The sequence below is a fragment of the Lagopus leucura genome, unplaced genomic scaffold (genome assembly GCF_019238085.1).
Source record: "Lagopus leucura isolate 7727_CA_CO unplaced genomic scaffold, USGS_WTPT01 Super-Scaffold_100012, whole genome shotgun sequence".
NCBI classification, from domain to species: Eukaryota; Metazoa; Chordata; class Aves; order Galliformes; family Phasianidae; genus Lagopus; species Lagopus leucura.
The window spans coordinates 19,862,464-19,876,326 of NW_024962267.1; the positions used below are offsets into that span (position 1 = coordinate 19,862,464).

The 13,863-nt window shown below is 43.6% G+C and overlaps 1 protein-coding gene and 1 long non-coding RNA gene across 4 annotated transcripts in view; both read left to right on the forward strand.

Moving 5' to 3' along the window:
- The first annotated feature begins 2,194 nt into the window (after window positions 1-2,194).
- Window positions 2,195-11,096, forward strand: SPP2 (secreted phosphoprotein 2). Of its 3 annotated transcripts, none has more exons than XM_042874894.1 (7): window positions 2,195-2,336; window positions 2,425-2,549; window positions 3,100-3,222; window positions 4,757-4,867; window positions 6,585-6,639; window positions 7,010-7,099; window positions 9,160-9,464. In XM_042874894.1, exons 1-6 carry the CDS (start codon window positions 2,252-2,254, stop codon window positions 7,087-7,089), a joined length of 579 nt encoding a protein of 192 aa, XP_042730828.1. In that variant the 5' UTR covers window positions 2,195-2,251; the 3' UTR covers window positions 7,090-7,099; window positions 9,160-9,464. The 3 variants fall into 3 exon arrangements, with proteins under 3 accessions (XP_042730828.1, XP_042730827.1, XP_042730826.1); XM_042874893.1 differs by lacking the exon at window positions 9,160-9,464 and adding an exon at window positions 10,876-11,096 and having other exon boundaries at window positions 2,196-2,336; XM_042874892.1 differs by lacking the exon at window positions 9,160-9,464 and adding an exon at window positions 10,933-11,096 and having other exon boundaries at window positions 2,196-2,336.
- A 2,093-nt stretch (window positions 11,097-13,189) lies between these two features.
- LOC122181664 overlaps window positions 13,190-13,863 on the forward strand; it is a 76,080-nt gene continuing 75,406 nt past the window's right edge. Inside the window, exon 1 of the long non-coding RNA XR_006179538.1 lies at window positions 13,190-13,543. This is a non-coding gene — a long non-coding RNA (uncharacterized LOC122181664). The remainder of the gene's footprint in view (window positions 13,544-13,863) is intronic.

Consider the following 13,863-nt stretch of genomic DNA (forward strand, 5'->3'; position numbering starts at 1 on the left):
CCCTTTTTACACTCTCTGCTTATCCCCCTCCCCCCCCCCCCCCACGCAGGCATGGCTTTTTTTTCTACACGGTCTCTGTTTTCATGTGCACTTTTAGCAAGTGCCACATGAGCCCTTTCCTTGTTTGTAGCATGACTTTTGAATTCAGTGACATTCAAGGCCCACACGTGGGCAGCTGTTTATTATCATGTCTTACAACTACATGGCCTTTACGAGTCTTTGTCCAAAAGTACTTTCAGTATTAGTGCTGCCTACCAGAATCCACCCATCCCTCCAGCATGCAGCCTTCCAGTTGTCTGCCATCCTGCAATCTGGCCTCTTGTGAGAAGGAAGGAGCTCCTGACAACTGTGTCCTTCATCCAGGAAAGATGAATAAACTGTGGCAACGCTCTGAAGTAAGAGCTGGTGTTGGATTATGAGCACTGTTGAACTGTCACAGCTGTGAACTGCATTTGGCTCATCTGGAAGATATCCCTGGTGAGAGCCAGGGACAGGAGGAACTCTTCTGATGACTTTGCTTGGCTTAGCTTTGCAACATCGTTATTTATCACTTTTGGAGTGCAAAGCCCAGACTGAGGAGGAGATGAATTGCTTGTTCTTTCAGCATTGCTTGGAACATGACTTGCTTTGAATAAAGATGGAAGTAGCTTTCCTTTTTTGACTGCAAGTACTTGGAGGTTTTTCCTCAAAATAAGAATATGTAGCCACCACTACAGCACAAGTTATGAATGCAGCAATGAGGAATGGCAGGGAGGTGTGATATTGGCATTGCTGAGTATTGATAGGATGCTGAAGGCTACCTTAATCCTAATGTAGTCCACCAAGGACAAGCAAGTAGACACAGTAGTCTCAAAGGGGCAACCTGTAGTCAAGAAAGTATAAGCAATCAATCACAAATATGGGGAAAATCGAGCAAAAAAGCAAACAAGGGAGGATGAGGAATGGCCCTATAAGTGATGTTCATTAAGGCCTGACTGCGTATTAAAAAATGCACTCATCAGTATTGAGGTGAGGCTAAAATGAGACAGCAGCAACCTCATCCCAAATCTAGAATCTTTGAGCCCCATAATAAACACATGCAGCAAAGTTGCAGTAGAGGAAGCGATTAGAAAAGGGAAATTGTTCTGTAAACAGCACTATATAAATAACTGCACTTTTGTTTGGGGTGTGCTTGCTTTGTGAAGGATCGCCAAGCGCCTGACTCCACTCAGAATTAAAATAGAGGCTTTGCATGGATTCTGAATCTTCTTATTGACTATGTGCATTGGGCCTGAACCCCACTAGGAAGAACAATTCTTGGTGCCCCATGTGGGGCTCCCAAAGCAGCCTTTTCCAGTCTTCTCATTGGTGTTGGCAGTGGAGGACAGAATGTCTGGTAGAGCCATTAGATATGTTGCCTGCACTTGGAAAGTGAGACCAGCAAGTGCTGAATGCCTTGTGTTGGACAGGATACAGAGAACAACTTGCAGCTCGGCATTAGTTAGCTAAATGCTAAGGTGTCAAGTCTGCCCTGTCCCTGTGATTCTTTACAAAGCTTTCCACACTGAAGAAACTTTGTGATTTTTCAAAAATCCCATTCATCTATGTGCAGAGAGTGAGTGCTGAGCATTTGGAGGATCTGATGGGGGAAACCAAGTGGTCTCAGGCACTTGCTTGGTTAGCTGGGCTCTGGTTTGGCAAAAGAGGTCAGGGCAATGTGGGACTTCTTCAGGTGTGTGCTAATTAGCAAAGGGCTTATAAGGTGAATGGGCCTGGAGTCTGCTCTGTGCCTTGTGACTGGAGGATGTGTTCAGTGCTTAGTCCTGATGGGTCATGGCATCAGCCGTGTCCTGGTGCGTGGATTCCCATTCTGTTCCTAGGAAATCAGGGGGTTCCAGTTCCAAAGTCCTTTCTGTTGTGCCTCGGACACAAAAGTGTTGGTAATGGACTAAGGAAAGTGTTGTCTCACCCGCTTTCAGGCTAAAACTCATGGCTAAAAGTGAAAAAAATGACTACATCTGCCACTGCCTGTGGAGCTATCAGGTATCTAGCGCTTCTTTTTAACCACAGTGCTAAGGAAAAATACTGCAGTCCATCTCTTATCAGAGAACTACTGCTAAATGGAGAAAAGCTGACAACAAATATTTACTCTCAGATCAATTCTGTTTAAAGTGCAATGTTTGTAGCAGAGCTTGAACGCAGGAAGGTCAGATGTAGTATCAAGGCTGCCTGCATATAAAGACAGGAATATGCAGTGGACACTCTTGCTTAGATGGGGAAAACGCGAGAGGATTTTGAGAGGCACACTATGAGGAGCTTGATTTTTGTCCTCACTCTGAGCGTTTTCTCATGTTCAGGTAAGCTGTTCAGAATTTTTCAGTCCTTTTTCATATGGCTTAGTTGAGAAAAACAGTGAGTTCTAATGGAACTGTGTGTCTGCCTCAGGGTTTCCAGTGTACGATTATGAACTCCCTGTCACAGAAGAGGCTCTCAATGCTTCTATTGCAAGGATCAATTCTCAGTCTTGGGGGCCAAACCTGTATGGTGTTGTCAGGAGCCACGTTAGACATGTGAGTGCACAGACAACACAGATCCTTTACCTTAAATATGCTTTGCTGACTTGGAAAACTGTTTGGTGGTTTGTTTTTTGTGTGTTTTTTTTTTTTTTCCTAATCTTGGAAATGCAAATTTAGTTGGAGTTCTCTGATGCATCTTGGAAGAGTGTGGTCTGAGGCACTGTACAAAGCTATGGCTTTAAATATTCTTTGTACGTGCAGTTTTAATCAAAAGCATGTTTGGAGCTCAAATTGACCATCCCTAGAATAGAAGACTTCGATGGATAAAGATGGATAAAGATGGATAAAGATTTAGCACAAAAATTAATTTAGAAAAGAGCTGGTGTTTCTCAAATACCTCCAGCTGACTGTTTTGCTTTGGGCATAAAATAATGTGGATTCCATCTGATGGAGGTATTCAGTGCAACTGAACATCTGCCCTCTGGGCGAGCACTCTGCATATGGAGCTGACAAATAGTGACTCTACAAGCTGCACCAACTCAATGTTCTGCAGTTTTGTGATTTGCTTTCCAGGCTCTGCTTGATTTGGCCTTTCTCTTACCAGGTTGACATGTGGAACAGCAATGATTATAGACTAGAGCTGCAGCTCAGTATTCGTGAAACAGAATGCACAAAAGCTTCAGGAAGAGATCCATTTACATGTGGCTTCAAAGTAGGGCCTTTTGTGGTAAGTGCCTCTGGTGTAAGTGGGAAACTCCCCTCAGTGCAGAGTGATCTCTGGACAGGTTGAAACACTACTGATTGGCTCTCAGAAAAAAAAAGCTCAAATACAACCTGCAGAATAGAGTGGATATTACATGGGAAGGGGCTATGTTGAGAAACTCTTATTTCTGACCAGTGAGGAATACATGAGCTGCTCTGAGCTGAAACAAGAGGATGCTTGCCTTAGAATGGCATGAGATAAAAGCGTCTGTGTGCTGTGCGAACAAATCCTGGAAGGAAAGCATAGCTGCTTTTACAAGTTAGAGGATGGTAAAACTGGTACTTGACCTGATTTATTTTCTACCATGCATGTAGGCAAGAAGTCAGGAACAAGGAGATGAGAACAGAGTTGGCAGTCTGTATAGGATGGTGTGCAGCATCCTCACAGCTTTGTGCTGCAGCATGTGGTAAGGCATGTTGATGTGAGGTAGGGATGTTATGCTGTTTGGAAGGTTGCAACAAGGAAGGGTTTGGCGACTAACCACAGTTCTTTTACTCTCCGAATTCTTGACTCTTTTCCTCTGTGAATGACTGCCAAGTTCACCTATTCTTCCTGGGCACAGAGTTTAGGGAAGAGGAAGGATTTTGGGAAGGCACTGAAAAGGTGGAACAAAGGCTTTTCTGGTAGAGAATGAGTTATGCTACCAGCCATTGGAGGCAGTTTATGCACCAGAGAGAGAGGCAGATGTCTCTTTGGGTATTGCTACTCCTGAGTTGAGTGGCTTTTGTGTGCATAGAAGGAACAACACAAAACTGATGAATGTTCTTAAGTTTTCTTCCAAATCAGAGGGATTGGTGGCTGTGAAGTTATTACTGCGTCCTAAATGGACACTATCCCATAGCTCCCTCAAATCCCAATCAGAGGGCACCTGATTAGATCTACCTGTTTTAGATTAGATTAAATTTGAGTGAAGGCCTGGAATTGGTTCATCTTGATGTGTATGTTGAACATATTCATAAAGATTGAATGTAAAGGGAGGTGGCCCCACCTTAGGCACGACAGTTGGGTGATTGAGAAGACACGTCTTGTTTCTCTTCTTGTTGGTGCAATGCAGCATGAAAGATGTGAGGATGTCAGATTTCCATGCTTGGGTGCAGGCTCTGCCAGAGTTTGTGTAAAATCAGAGAGACAGCTTCTTTAATGGTTGTTCACCTTCTAGAGGTGGAGCTGCCATCAGCATCGCCCTGGGTAGATTTTCTGTTCGTGATAGGTGATGCTACAGCCATGAAAAGGTTTGGGAGAACATTTTTCCTAACACTAGCAGGTTCAAAGCTTCATGCAGGTAACATGCAATTATGGATCAATAAACTGTGTGAAGTTATACACCGCTAGAATATATTGACCTGGCTGCCAGAATTTGTTAGGCATGTCGCTTCAATTTTGTCTTCTTGGAATTTGATTAATAACCCCCTGTGAAGATTTCCCACTTAAACTCCTGTGGAGTGCTTTGCACTGTAGCTTTGTTCCACCAGATTCACTCTATTTTTATCTGTTACAGCCAACTGCAGTCTGCAAAAGTGTTGTGGAAGTCTCCAGTGAGCAGATTGTGAATGTTATTGTGCGATGCCATCAGAGCACATTCAGCTCTGAATCGATGAGCAGTGAGGAGGTAAGGAAGTGAAAAACTGCTTTTTTGCTACCTGGGAACATAAAAATTCTGCTTATCCTCTTTCAAGGAGAAGTCAGGTATTTAAGTGTCAAGTGAATCTTTACAACTGGCTTTGACACTCTGAAGCAGCAATTCAAGGACTTTCACATGTCATATCACTTAGCAGTGTTCCCACGTTGACAGTGGAAAAACTGAGGCGTGAGGGAGCATGGAATTTGCCCATAGTTTATCATTGTGTCCCACCCAAAGTGTAACAGTCATTTAAGTCCTGAGTATTTTTTCTGTGTGCTGTCACGTTGCCAGAGGGCACTCCATCCCAATGGTGGCATGTGCCAAGGAGTCTTTATCCTGTTCTTACTCAGATGTCTGGTAACCTCCTTGTTCTGTGCTTTCTGTGATGTGGAAGCTTCTGACATCTATTTAGAGGCAACTGGAAGTTTACAGCATAAAGCTGTTTGTCATTTGAAATCCAACTTCACGTTCCTTCCTGTGAGAGGCTTCACCTTGCTCGATGGATGCCTGAATGGAGCGTGAATCTCTGTGACAGTCTGGCACATCCACCAAACGTGACACTCTTTCTCCATTGAAATATACACCATGCCTGTGCCTGGAAAATAGTGATTGGCACATCTTACAGACAGAAACAAATTCTGGCTCTGTTATCAAATCCCTCAGCTGAGCATGTAATCATAGTATAGGTGAAGAGAGTTTGCTCCTCTGAGATTGATGATCCACTCATCTTTACTTTTGAGCTCTCATCCAGTTTCTAAGATATGATTAAATGCTGACCCAATCAGTAAATCCTTGCTAGCTGCTTTCAGATTGTACCAGTATCCAATTTTTCCTTGAACTTATTCTTGAAATTGTATGCCTGCACTTACAACACAGGCCTGCAATGAATACTGTGCTTGAGGATTATATTCAAGGAGCGAAGCTAGTTTCACAGGCAAGGTGGCAGAGGATCTGTGGGCAGCATTTTCGGTTTTGGAAGCTGCACGTGGCGAAGGATTCCATATCATGTTCTCTTTATTTGAACTGCCAGCTTTTGTTCAGAATCTCTTCTCAGATGGAGATAGTAAATGCACCACAGGAATTCTTGATTTGCAGAGCAGGAAGACAGTGTGTGAAGTACTGAAATATGTACAGCAGTTTTGCATGTTCAGTCTGTCCTCTGTGTTAAGCGTAACTCTCATTTAATTGGGCACTAACTATAAACACTTGCTTATATAAGCAGAGCTCTTCCTGCAAGTCTTCTTTAACCGTCACTTAAAATTCAGTGCTGCTGCCAATATTCCTGCTGGGGGATGTATTTCCTACAAATTTAATAAGGAATAAATGCTAAGGAGAATTATTGCACATGAAAAAGAAAGTCTTTCTGAACAGGGCTGCACTGCAGCTCTTGGTCTGTGGGTTGAAACTCAGTTAAAGGGATCTCAGGTTGGCTCACTGTGAATGATGTTGATGTAGTGCTGGTGGTATTTGGGTAGGAGAGGAGCTGTGATTGAGGTTGAGGTCATACTACTGCAATAGGAACCTATACAAAAAGAATATAAAGAGCTTTAAAAACAGTATTTTGATGAGTCAAAGAGATGCCCTGTGTAGCTAGAACAAACTAATTTGGCTCTCTGAGTCCTGTTCTCTTGGCTGTATCTGCACTAAAGGTCAGGTAAGGTATTGGGTACCAATTTCTTTTTGAAGAAACTGCTTTAATTTACAGATGATGCATATGCTGATGACGGGCCCAAGCAAGCGAGGCAGCAGTCGCTCTGAAGGTAAGCCCTTTCTGCCATGCTGGACACTCCTGGCACAGGTTGGTTTGCCATTTGCATTGGCCATGTGGAGGTCATCTGTCTGAGAAAGAGGAAAATACGAAAGGCCAGCTGTTTGCTCAGGTCACATCCAGCTTCTGTTACTGTGGAAGGGTGCTTCTCACTGAGAAAGTGGTGAAGGCATGGGGCTGCAAGACAGGGCAATGCTGAAGCTATAAGCTTGCAGCCGTTTTCAGAATTGATGGATTTGTGTTTTCATAACCTGTACTTGTGTGCCAACTTACGGTTGCCTTGATGTGCAGAATGCTGAAGAAACTTGCTTGACAGCATGCAGCACTCATGCACTATGTTCTTTCCATTTTTGTTTCTGAAGCCTTCTCATCCAGGGGAAGAGGCCGCATCAACGGTGACTGGAATAAACCTGATCGTGTTAGCCCTGGCAAGATCGAATAATGCAATTTAGGTGAGTATCATATAATCACAGAATGGCCTGAGTTGAAAAGGACCACAATGATCATCTAGTTTCAAACCCCCTGCCATGAGCAGGGTCACCAACCACCAGACCAGGCTGCCCAGAGCCACATCCAGCCTGGCCTTGAATGCTTCCAGGGATGGGGCATCCACAAAACAGTACACTTGGAGTACAGCTCCAAGTGAAGACTTTATGCACGCTAAGTTTGCAGGTTTTGAGGCAGAGTGGGAAGGAGACTGCTCAGGATAAAAGACTCCTTTGGGAACATACTTCTTGACTGGGAGCATGTTAAAAGCCATTGCACCGGAGGCTTGCTTATGGGGGAAATCATGGTGTGTCACTTGGCAGTGGGAGCTTGAACAGGGCATTAACACAGATAGAGATGAGCAAGTCACCTGCCATCTTTGTGCCAGTACTATCTTCCCACCTACAGCTTGTTCCCAGCTTCAAATGTCTTTGAGCTGAAACTAACTTAACAGGGCCTTGAGGCTGCATAGTTCAGAAAAAAAAGAAGAAAAAAAATTAGTAGTAAGGTATCCAAAAGAACAGAGAAGCAGTTTGCCCAGGGCGAGTGTTTGTTGTAGAAAAGCTGTGATGGAGGTGTTTGGAGCTCAGGTAATGGAATAATAGTGAAAGGTACACAAGATTCAGTGAAGCTCGCAAAGCTTAACCTACAGAAACCACTTTAGCTGACCCACTTCTGAAGCTCTGTGTGGGAGAAGCTCTCATTTCTGCTGGTGTGTTACCGACCATTTAATGGAGTGAAAAAAAAGGCAAGTGTCTTTGAAAGCATTTTAGCAGTAGAGAATGAATGTCATGCTCGGGCATGCTAAGGTGATTTAAAATAGTTGGAAAAGGGAGAGGAATTATTGGGCACTATGTCTGTGCAATCAAAAGGGTTTCACACACTCACTAGCAGGTGTTTGTCCCTGTAGAAACTGACTACAGAATGGAATGCTGCATGTGTGGAGCTCAATTCAGGCCCTCTGCCTTTGAAACAACAGTTTTAGATGTTATTTAGCAGTGGTGACTCACCAACAGCATGTTATTCATAAACGTATCTGTGGCAAATCTGCGTGTGCTGAAGGAGACGTGCCCCTACTCTCATAGAAAATAGACATGAAAGGAAAACACAGTCATTTTGTTAAGTCAGGTCTTTGTAAAAATGCTTTCATTAAATCCGTATGCTATTTTGGTTTAGCCGTGAGCCTGCAAAGGTGCTGGTTTTATTCCTCTTAGAGGGATCTTTTCTGAATGCTTTTGGACTTCCTCAATGATATGCAGTGGCGTTCTGGCACACGCTCTGCGTCCAACACATATCAAAATTATTTCACGTGTTTGAGGTCAAGGGAAGTTATTCATGACTTTTTTTTTCCTTGTGTTTCAGTAACTGTGAACATGGCAGGCAATATTGCAAGCCCATCTATGATGGCCATGTTTGCTAGGTCACAGGAAATACGTGCTGTGCTTTGAGATAGCAGTAGCTCATCTGGTGTGTTCTCTCAGATGAGAATATTTTGGAGGAGGCTGGGGAAATGGATTTAATAATAGAAGGCTTTCATCTCTTGCTCAATAAACCTGCTGTTGACAGGCAAAGCTAGACAAGTTCAGGTAAGAAATGAAATGTGATTCTTTTTTATGCAATGGTGTGGGTAACTGACCGCTGCAAGAATTGCTAAGGCAAGCTGCTGAAAGAACGTTTCAAGCTGGAGTTATCATTTTCTGAAGTACATCGTCTCTTCTTTTTGGCTACAGGAATTGTTTCAGGAGAATCCTGTGTCAGATTGTACGCAGGAAGCTAGGCTGAATGGTCTCACAGGTGCTTTCTGTCTCTCTGTTTCTATTTATTTGAATGTGCCAAATATTCAAGAGGAAAAAAAATCAATGCAACTGTTCTATAAAGGATGTTTTCAGGTCTGCAGTGTTCAGACCTACCGACCTGCTGCTGCCAGCCAGGAGTTATCAAATTGCATATGAAAGAACCACACCAATGACTAAAGAGCTTATTTCATTGACAAGTGCTAATCAGATTTTCTGGATTAATTTCTTAGTGCATCTCTGGAACTGGGGAGGCTGTGAATATTACTTGTCGTGCTGTGGACTGGCCTCTCCAACAAATAACTCAGGCACATGAGCAAGTGACAGCAGGAGAGCCAGCTGCTGTGCAAAGCTATTGCAGCTTAACAACCTGAGCCTGCAACAAGTGTTAAGGTCGCTGATTAGATATAGCACACATCTAGCTCTGCCAGCCATGAGCCTTTAGTGCAAGGTGCAGTCCAATCTGTGCCTTATATCTGCAGTCACCAGCAGTGCTTGGTTTCCTTGAGCAGAAAAATAAAGCATGTCATTGCTTGCATTAGATGTGTGGGTTGTGAAGAGTTCTCTTGCTGTCGTTAACCACACAGGGAAAGTGTTTTGTTTGTTTTAACATACAGCGGGATTCCTTCTGCACAAAGACAAAGGGCTGTGATTTCTTCCTGGAGTTTTCTGCATCTTCTTAAAATGATCCTCTGGCTGAGTTCTCATGTGACATAGCTGGCTGGAATGTGATGGTGGCAGTTGGCCTGGCAGAAGCCAAAGTCAATAGACTGTCATCCTTGGCTGTTAGGGCTCTTTCAGTGAAAGAATGACTGGTAATATTGGGCCTCTTCCACTCATACCCAAGAAATCCAGGCTCCCAGTCTCAGAGCGAACTGGATCCTTGTTTCTCCTACTTCCAGAAAAGCAGCAGTGCAGCAGCATGCATAGCTCTACTGGGGCACAGAACTAGAAGCTTTTATCCCCCGTGTTATTACAAAGCCATCAGAGGGAAGGGAAATCCCTGCAGAAGGGAATCTTTTGTGTAATGCATGAGCTCCACATCCCGATCAGCTCTGAGAGCAAAAGCTAGAGCCCATTTACCTCCTAATGACAGGCAGCCATTGTATTCCTTTTGCCTTGGAGCCTGTGATTGCAGAGCTCTGGGTGTTACCTGGCATTTATGACAGGCGGTAGGAGAGAAGACAGCATGCCCTCATATGTTCTGACCCTTTGTCACTACCACATGTGTGAACATTTGTTTCTGGCACCAATCTGACCTGTAGAATTGACTTCCAGAGAATTTTCACATTGCCATGGTTACAAACATGATGCAGATACAGTGCAGGCACTCATGTGTCCTCTTAGAAAAACAGATCTCAGATTCCTTTGTGCATGTTTAATTCAAATGCATTTCTCAGAAGACCATACACCTGCTTATAACCTCAACCACCTCTGCTTTTGAGACTCTCCAATCTGAGTTGGTTTGTATCCACTATGTTGCTTATGCTTTTTCTAAACCCCAGAGCCTGGGTTTATCTCTCTCTCTCTCTCTCTCTCTTTTTTTTAAAACGCTAATTAGTAATTAATGTGACTTTAAATGACATTAAAATGACTTTTTTGGACACGTGGTGTTTTGCGTATGCAAAACAGATTCCTCATTATATGATTGTGATGATAAATAATAAGCAATTCAGTAAAGTTGAATATCCTTTTTTCCTGGGCTGTTTGGTTAATTCTGCTAAGCAAGCAAATTTTGAGCTATGACTTTTCTCCCCCGCCTCCTTTTCTTGGATGAGATTGGAGAATGAGGAATATCAAGATTCAAGGATCATGGAATGAATCATAGAATGGCTTGGGTTGAAAAGGACCACAATGATCATCTAGTTTCGACCCCCTGCTAAATGCAACCCCTGCTAGGATGCAACATGTGAAAAGCAAACCTGATGCAATTTCCTTCTCTTTTTCAGGAAAAACTATTCTGTGATGAAGTGAGTCTTTCCTTAAAATCTCCTTCTCCTTTACAGCCATCTGGCCATTGGATGAGTTCGTCAGGTGCTGAATGGGTGCTCAGTCAGTAACGTTCTGACATATTGCAGCTCATCAGGAGGACTGTCTCAGACACCTAATATAACTCTGTCCAGTATGTGTTGTACTATCTCATAGCAATGATATTAAAGGATCAAAGGATCGCTGTTGCATCTTTGTGTTCTGCATTGCTCTCCAGGTACTTATAATTTTCTGCAATGCTTGCAGCTTATTATGGATTACTCCAATGTATCTCTCTTCTGGAAAACAAGTCTTTTCAGCCTTGTCCCTTTCTCTGCACTCTGTGCATGTGTCCCCCATCTGCAGTCCTTTAGGAAGGGACTGTGCATCTTGGCTTTTTTTTTTTTTTTCAGTCTTTGCCATGAAGAATGAAAATCTAGTTTGCTCTCTGGTTACAATTAGGACAGAAACATCACTGGCAGGGATTTGTCCATCACTCGTGGGATATACTGCCAGTACGCTGTTACTGCGATGCATAGGATATTTAGATTATAAATACACAGTTATTGTCTGAGCTAAAAAGTCCTTCAAGATGTTCAAGAATGAAAAGTAGGGTTGCCTTTGACCTCCAGATGTGACCCTCATGATGAATGAGTAGGAAAGGTCTTCTGATCCGTTAGCATTGATGTTATGGGTGTCATAGAGTCATAAAGCCATGAAGGTTGGAAAAGGATCACCCAATCCAACCACCAGCCCACCCCCACCATGCCCACTGACCACATCCCTCAGTGCCACATCGCCATGGTTCTTGAACACCTCCAGGGACGATGACCTCACCATGAGCAAGAGCTTCTCCAAAGGGAGGACTCTGTAGTCATGTCTCTTGGTCACGAGGGCAGGATCTGTAGTCAGGCATCATGGTAGCACATGCAGGGGCTGTAATATTTCTTCTTGACTGATTATAAACTGCAGTGAAAGGCCACCCCTCTCCACTGCACATGGGTCACCCATATGCTAATCATCTACGTGCACCTCGCTGCAAAGTTTGCAAAGCAAACACTTTTTTTATTTTCCCCAGAAAAATGAATTACAGGTACTTTAATCTCCTTGCTGTATGTACACAAATACCTTCACAGCCAGAAGCTGATGTGACATCTGCTGTGCAAATGTTGCTCTGGGGCTGCGGAGTAATATTTTGTCTGCATTACTCAAGTCTTCTGTGGTCTCAGTGCTGACTCAAGCACTTGTTATTCCAACACACTAATGATAGTTGCTATGGGTGTTCCCTTCCAACTCTGCGTGTCTGTTCTGAGAAGCATCATCCATGTCCAAGAGCAAATCTCACTGGGACTGGTACATGAAACCATATCAGCGTCCTGATTCTGTTTGCATTCAGTCATGTCTTCACTCTCATGGGCTGCAAGTACAGTGAAAGACTCCAAAAAATGCCCATGTCAGAGGGAGCCAGCCCTTTTTGCACTCTTGCACCAAGAAATATTTTGACATACTGTCCAAATCTCTGTTCTGCATCTGCATGCTCTGTTCTCCACGGCCCCTCTCCGCGGCATCTCATTTTATCCCCGTGGAAGAAGGAAATCTGTTGACTTTTTATTCTCAATGAAAATCTGATTAAACCTTCACTCGTGGCAGTTGGTTCTTTTAGAATTGCAGAATGTCAGGGATTAGAAGGGACCTTGAAAGATCATCAGTTCCCCTGCCAGAGCAGGAACAGCTGGATCAGGTCACACAGGAACATGTGTATTATCCTATGTAATAATAGGCTTAGAGCATGTTACCCTTAAATCCATGTTTATGAGCAAAGAGAAAATATACACAAAAACAAAAAATTGTTACTGTTATTGAAATCTTAACAGTTTAAGAATTTGTTCTCATTCAATTGTTATAGAAGGGGAAATATATATATATGTGTATACATGCATACACATATAATGTTTTAATGAAACAGTTAAAATATTATAGTCACACTTCCTAGCACCTTCCCCTTTTCTTGCTTCTATGCTCACTTTTCCACTGCTTCTCTGGGCCCTTAGGTTGCTGTCTTCAGCCTGGTAACAGGCATGTTTAGGCCATTTGCCAGCATCTGGGGGCATTTACTAGGATGACTGTTGGCTGCTGCTGCTTTACCACACTGTGATTCATCTGGGTCTTTGCATGATTTTTGCTTTTGCAAACCATGTATTCTGTGTATGATGTACTCTACACATGTTACTTGGGAGGGGGAGGGGGGAAGGGGTCTCAATGTCCTTCTTGCCCTTCCATCAACATGTGGGGAAACATGATGTAGTGGGCATGGTGGTAATGGGTTGACGGTTGGACAAGTTGATCTTAGTGGTCTATTCCCACCTTAGTGATGCTGTGATTCTATGAGATACCTGGGGATTTGTGCTCCAGGGCAGCACAGCATTTCATTTCCTGGATCTTCTCTTTGCCATCATGTGCTAGAATTACTGGCAATTGTCAAGCGTTTGGTGCTACGTGAAAATAGTCTAGAAGTGTTCTCAAGGGTGGAGATCATCTCGAGCAACAGCTGGGGGAAATAAGCCCATGCTCAGAAGAAGCTTATTTCTCATCGTGGAGGAATGTGAAGATTTCCTGGCATACACCTTACTGTCAGCAGCTTAATCTCAGGTGAGTGACAAACTAGGCTGACCTTTGGACGATCCCTCTGAAATGAAGGATAGGCCTTCATAGTTGAGCCTGTTTCCTAATCTGGGGCAGTGAGACGTCGGGACTTGAGCAATTTTCAGCCTCAACTCTACCACAGAATGCGCACTTCTCAATACATTTACAAGTGCAGATTCAGCACGGAGGCTCAGGAATTCTTAAGGAAGCACAGCTGTGCTGAGGATGGAGTACATCCCTTGCAGCAGCCAATTGGTAGATGATGCTGAGCTGCTGAGGATGTTTGTGAGCCCAGCTCTCTGCTTCCACATCCCACTGGTAGCAGT

Excerpts from the sequence above, each read along its gene's own strand:
- SPP2 (XM_042874894.1), top strand. The coding sequence starts at position 2,252 with ATGGGGAAAACGCGAGAGGATTTTGAGAGGCACACTATGAGGAGCTTG. Across the intron at positions 2,337-2,424 it reads GAGCGTTTTCTCATGTTCAG|GGTTTCCAGTGTACGATTAT; the intron begins GTAAGCTGTTCA and ends TGTCTGCCTCAG. Across the intron at positions 2,550-3,099 it reads TCAGGAGCCACGTTAGACAT|GTTGACATGTGGAACAGCAA; the intron begins GTGAGTGCACAG and ends TTCTCTTACCAG.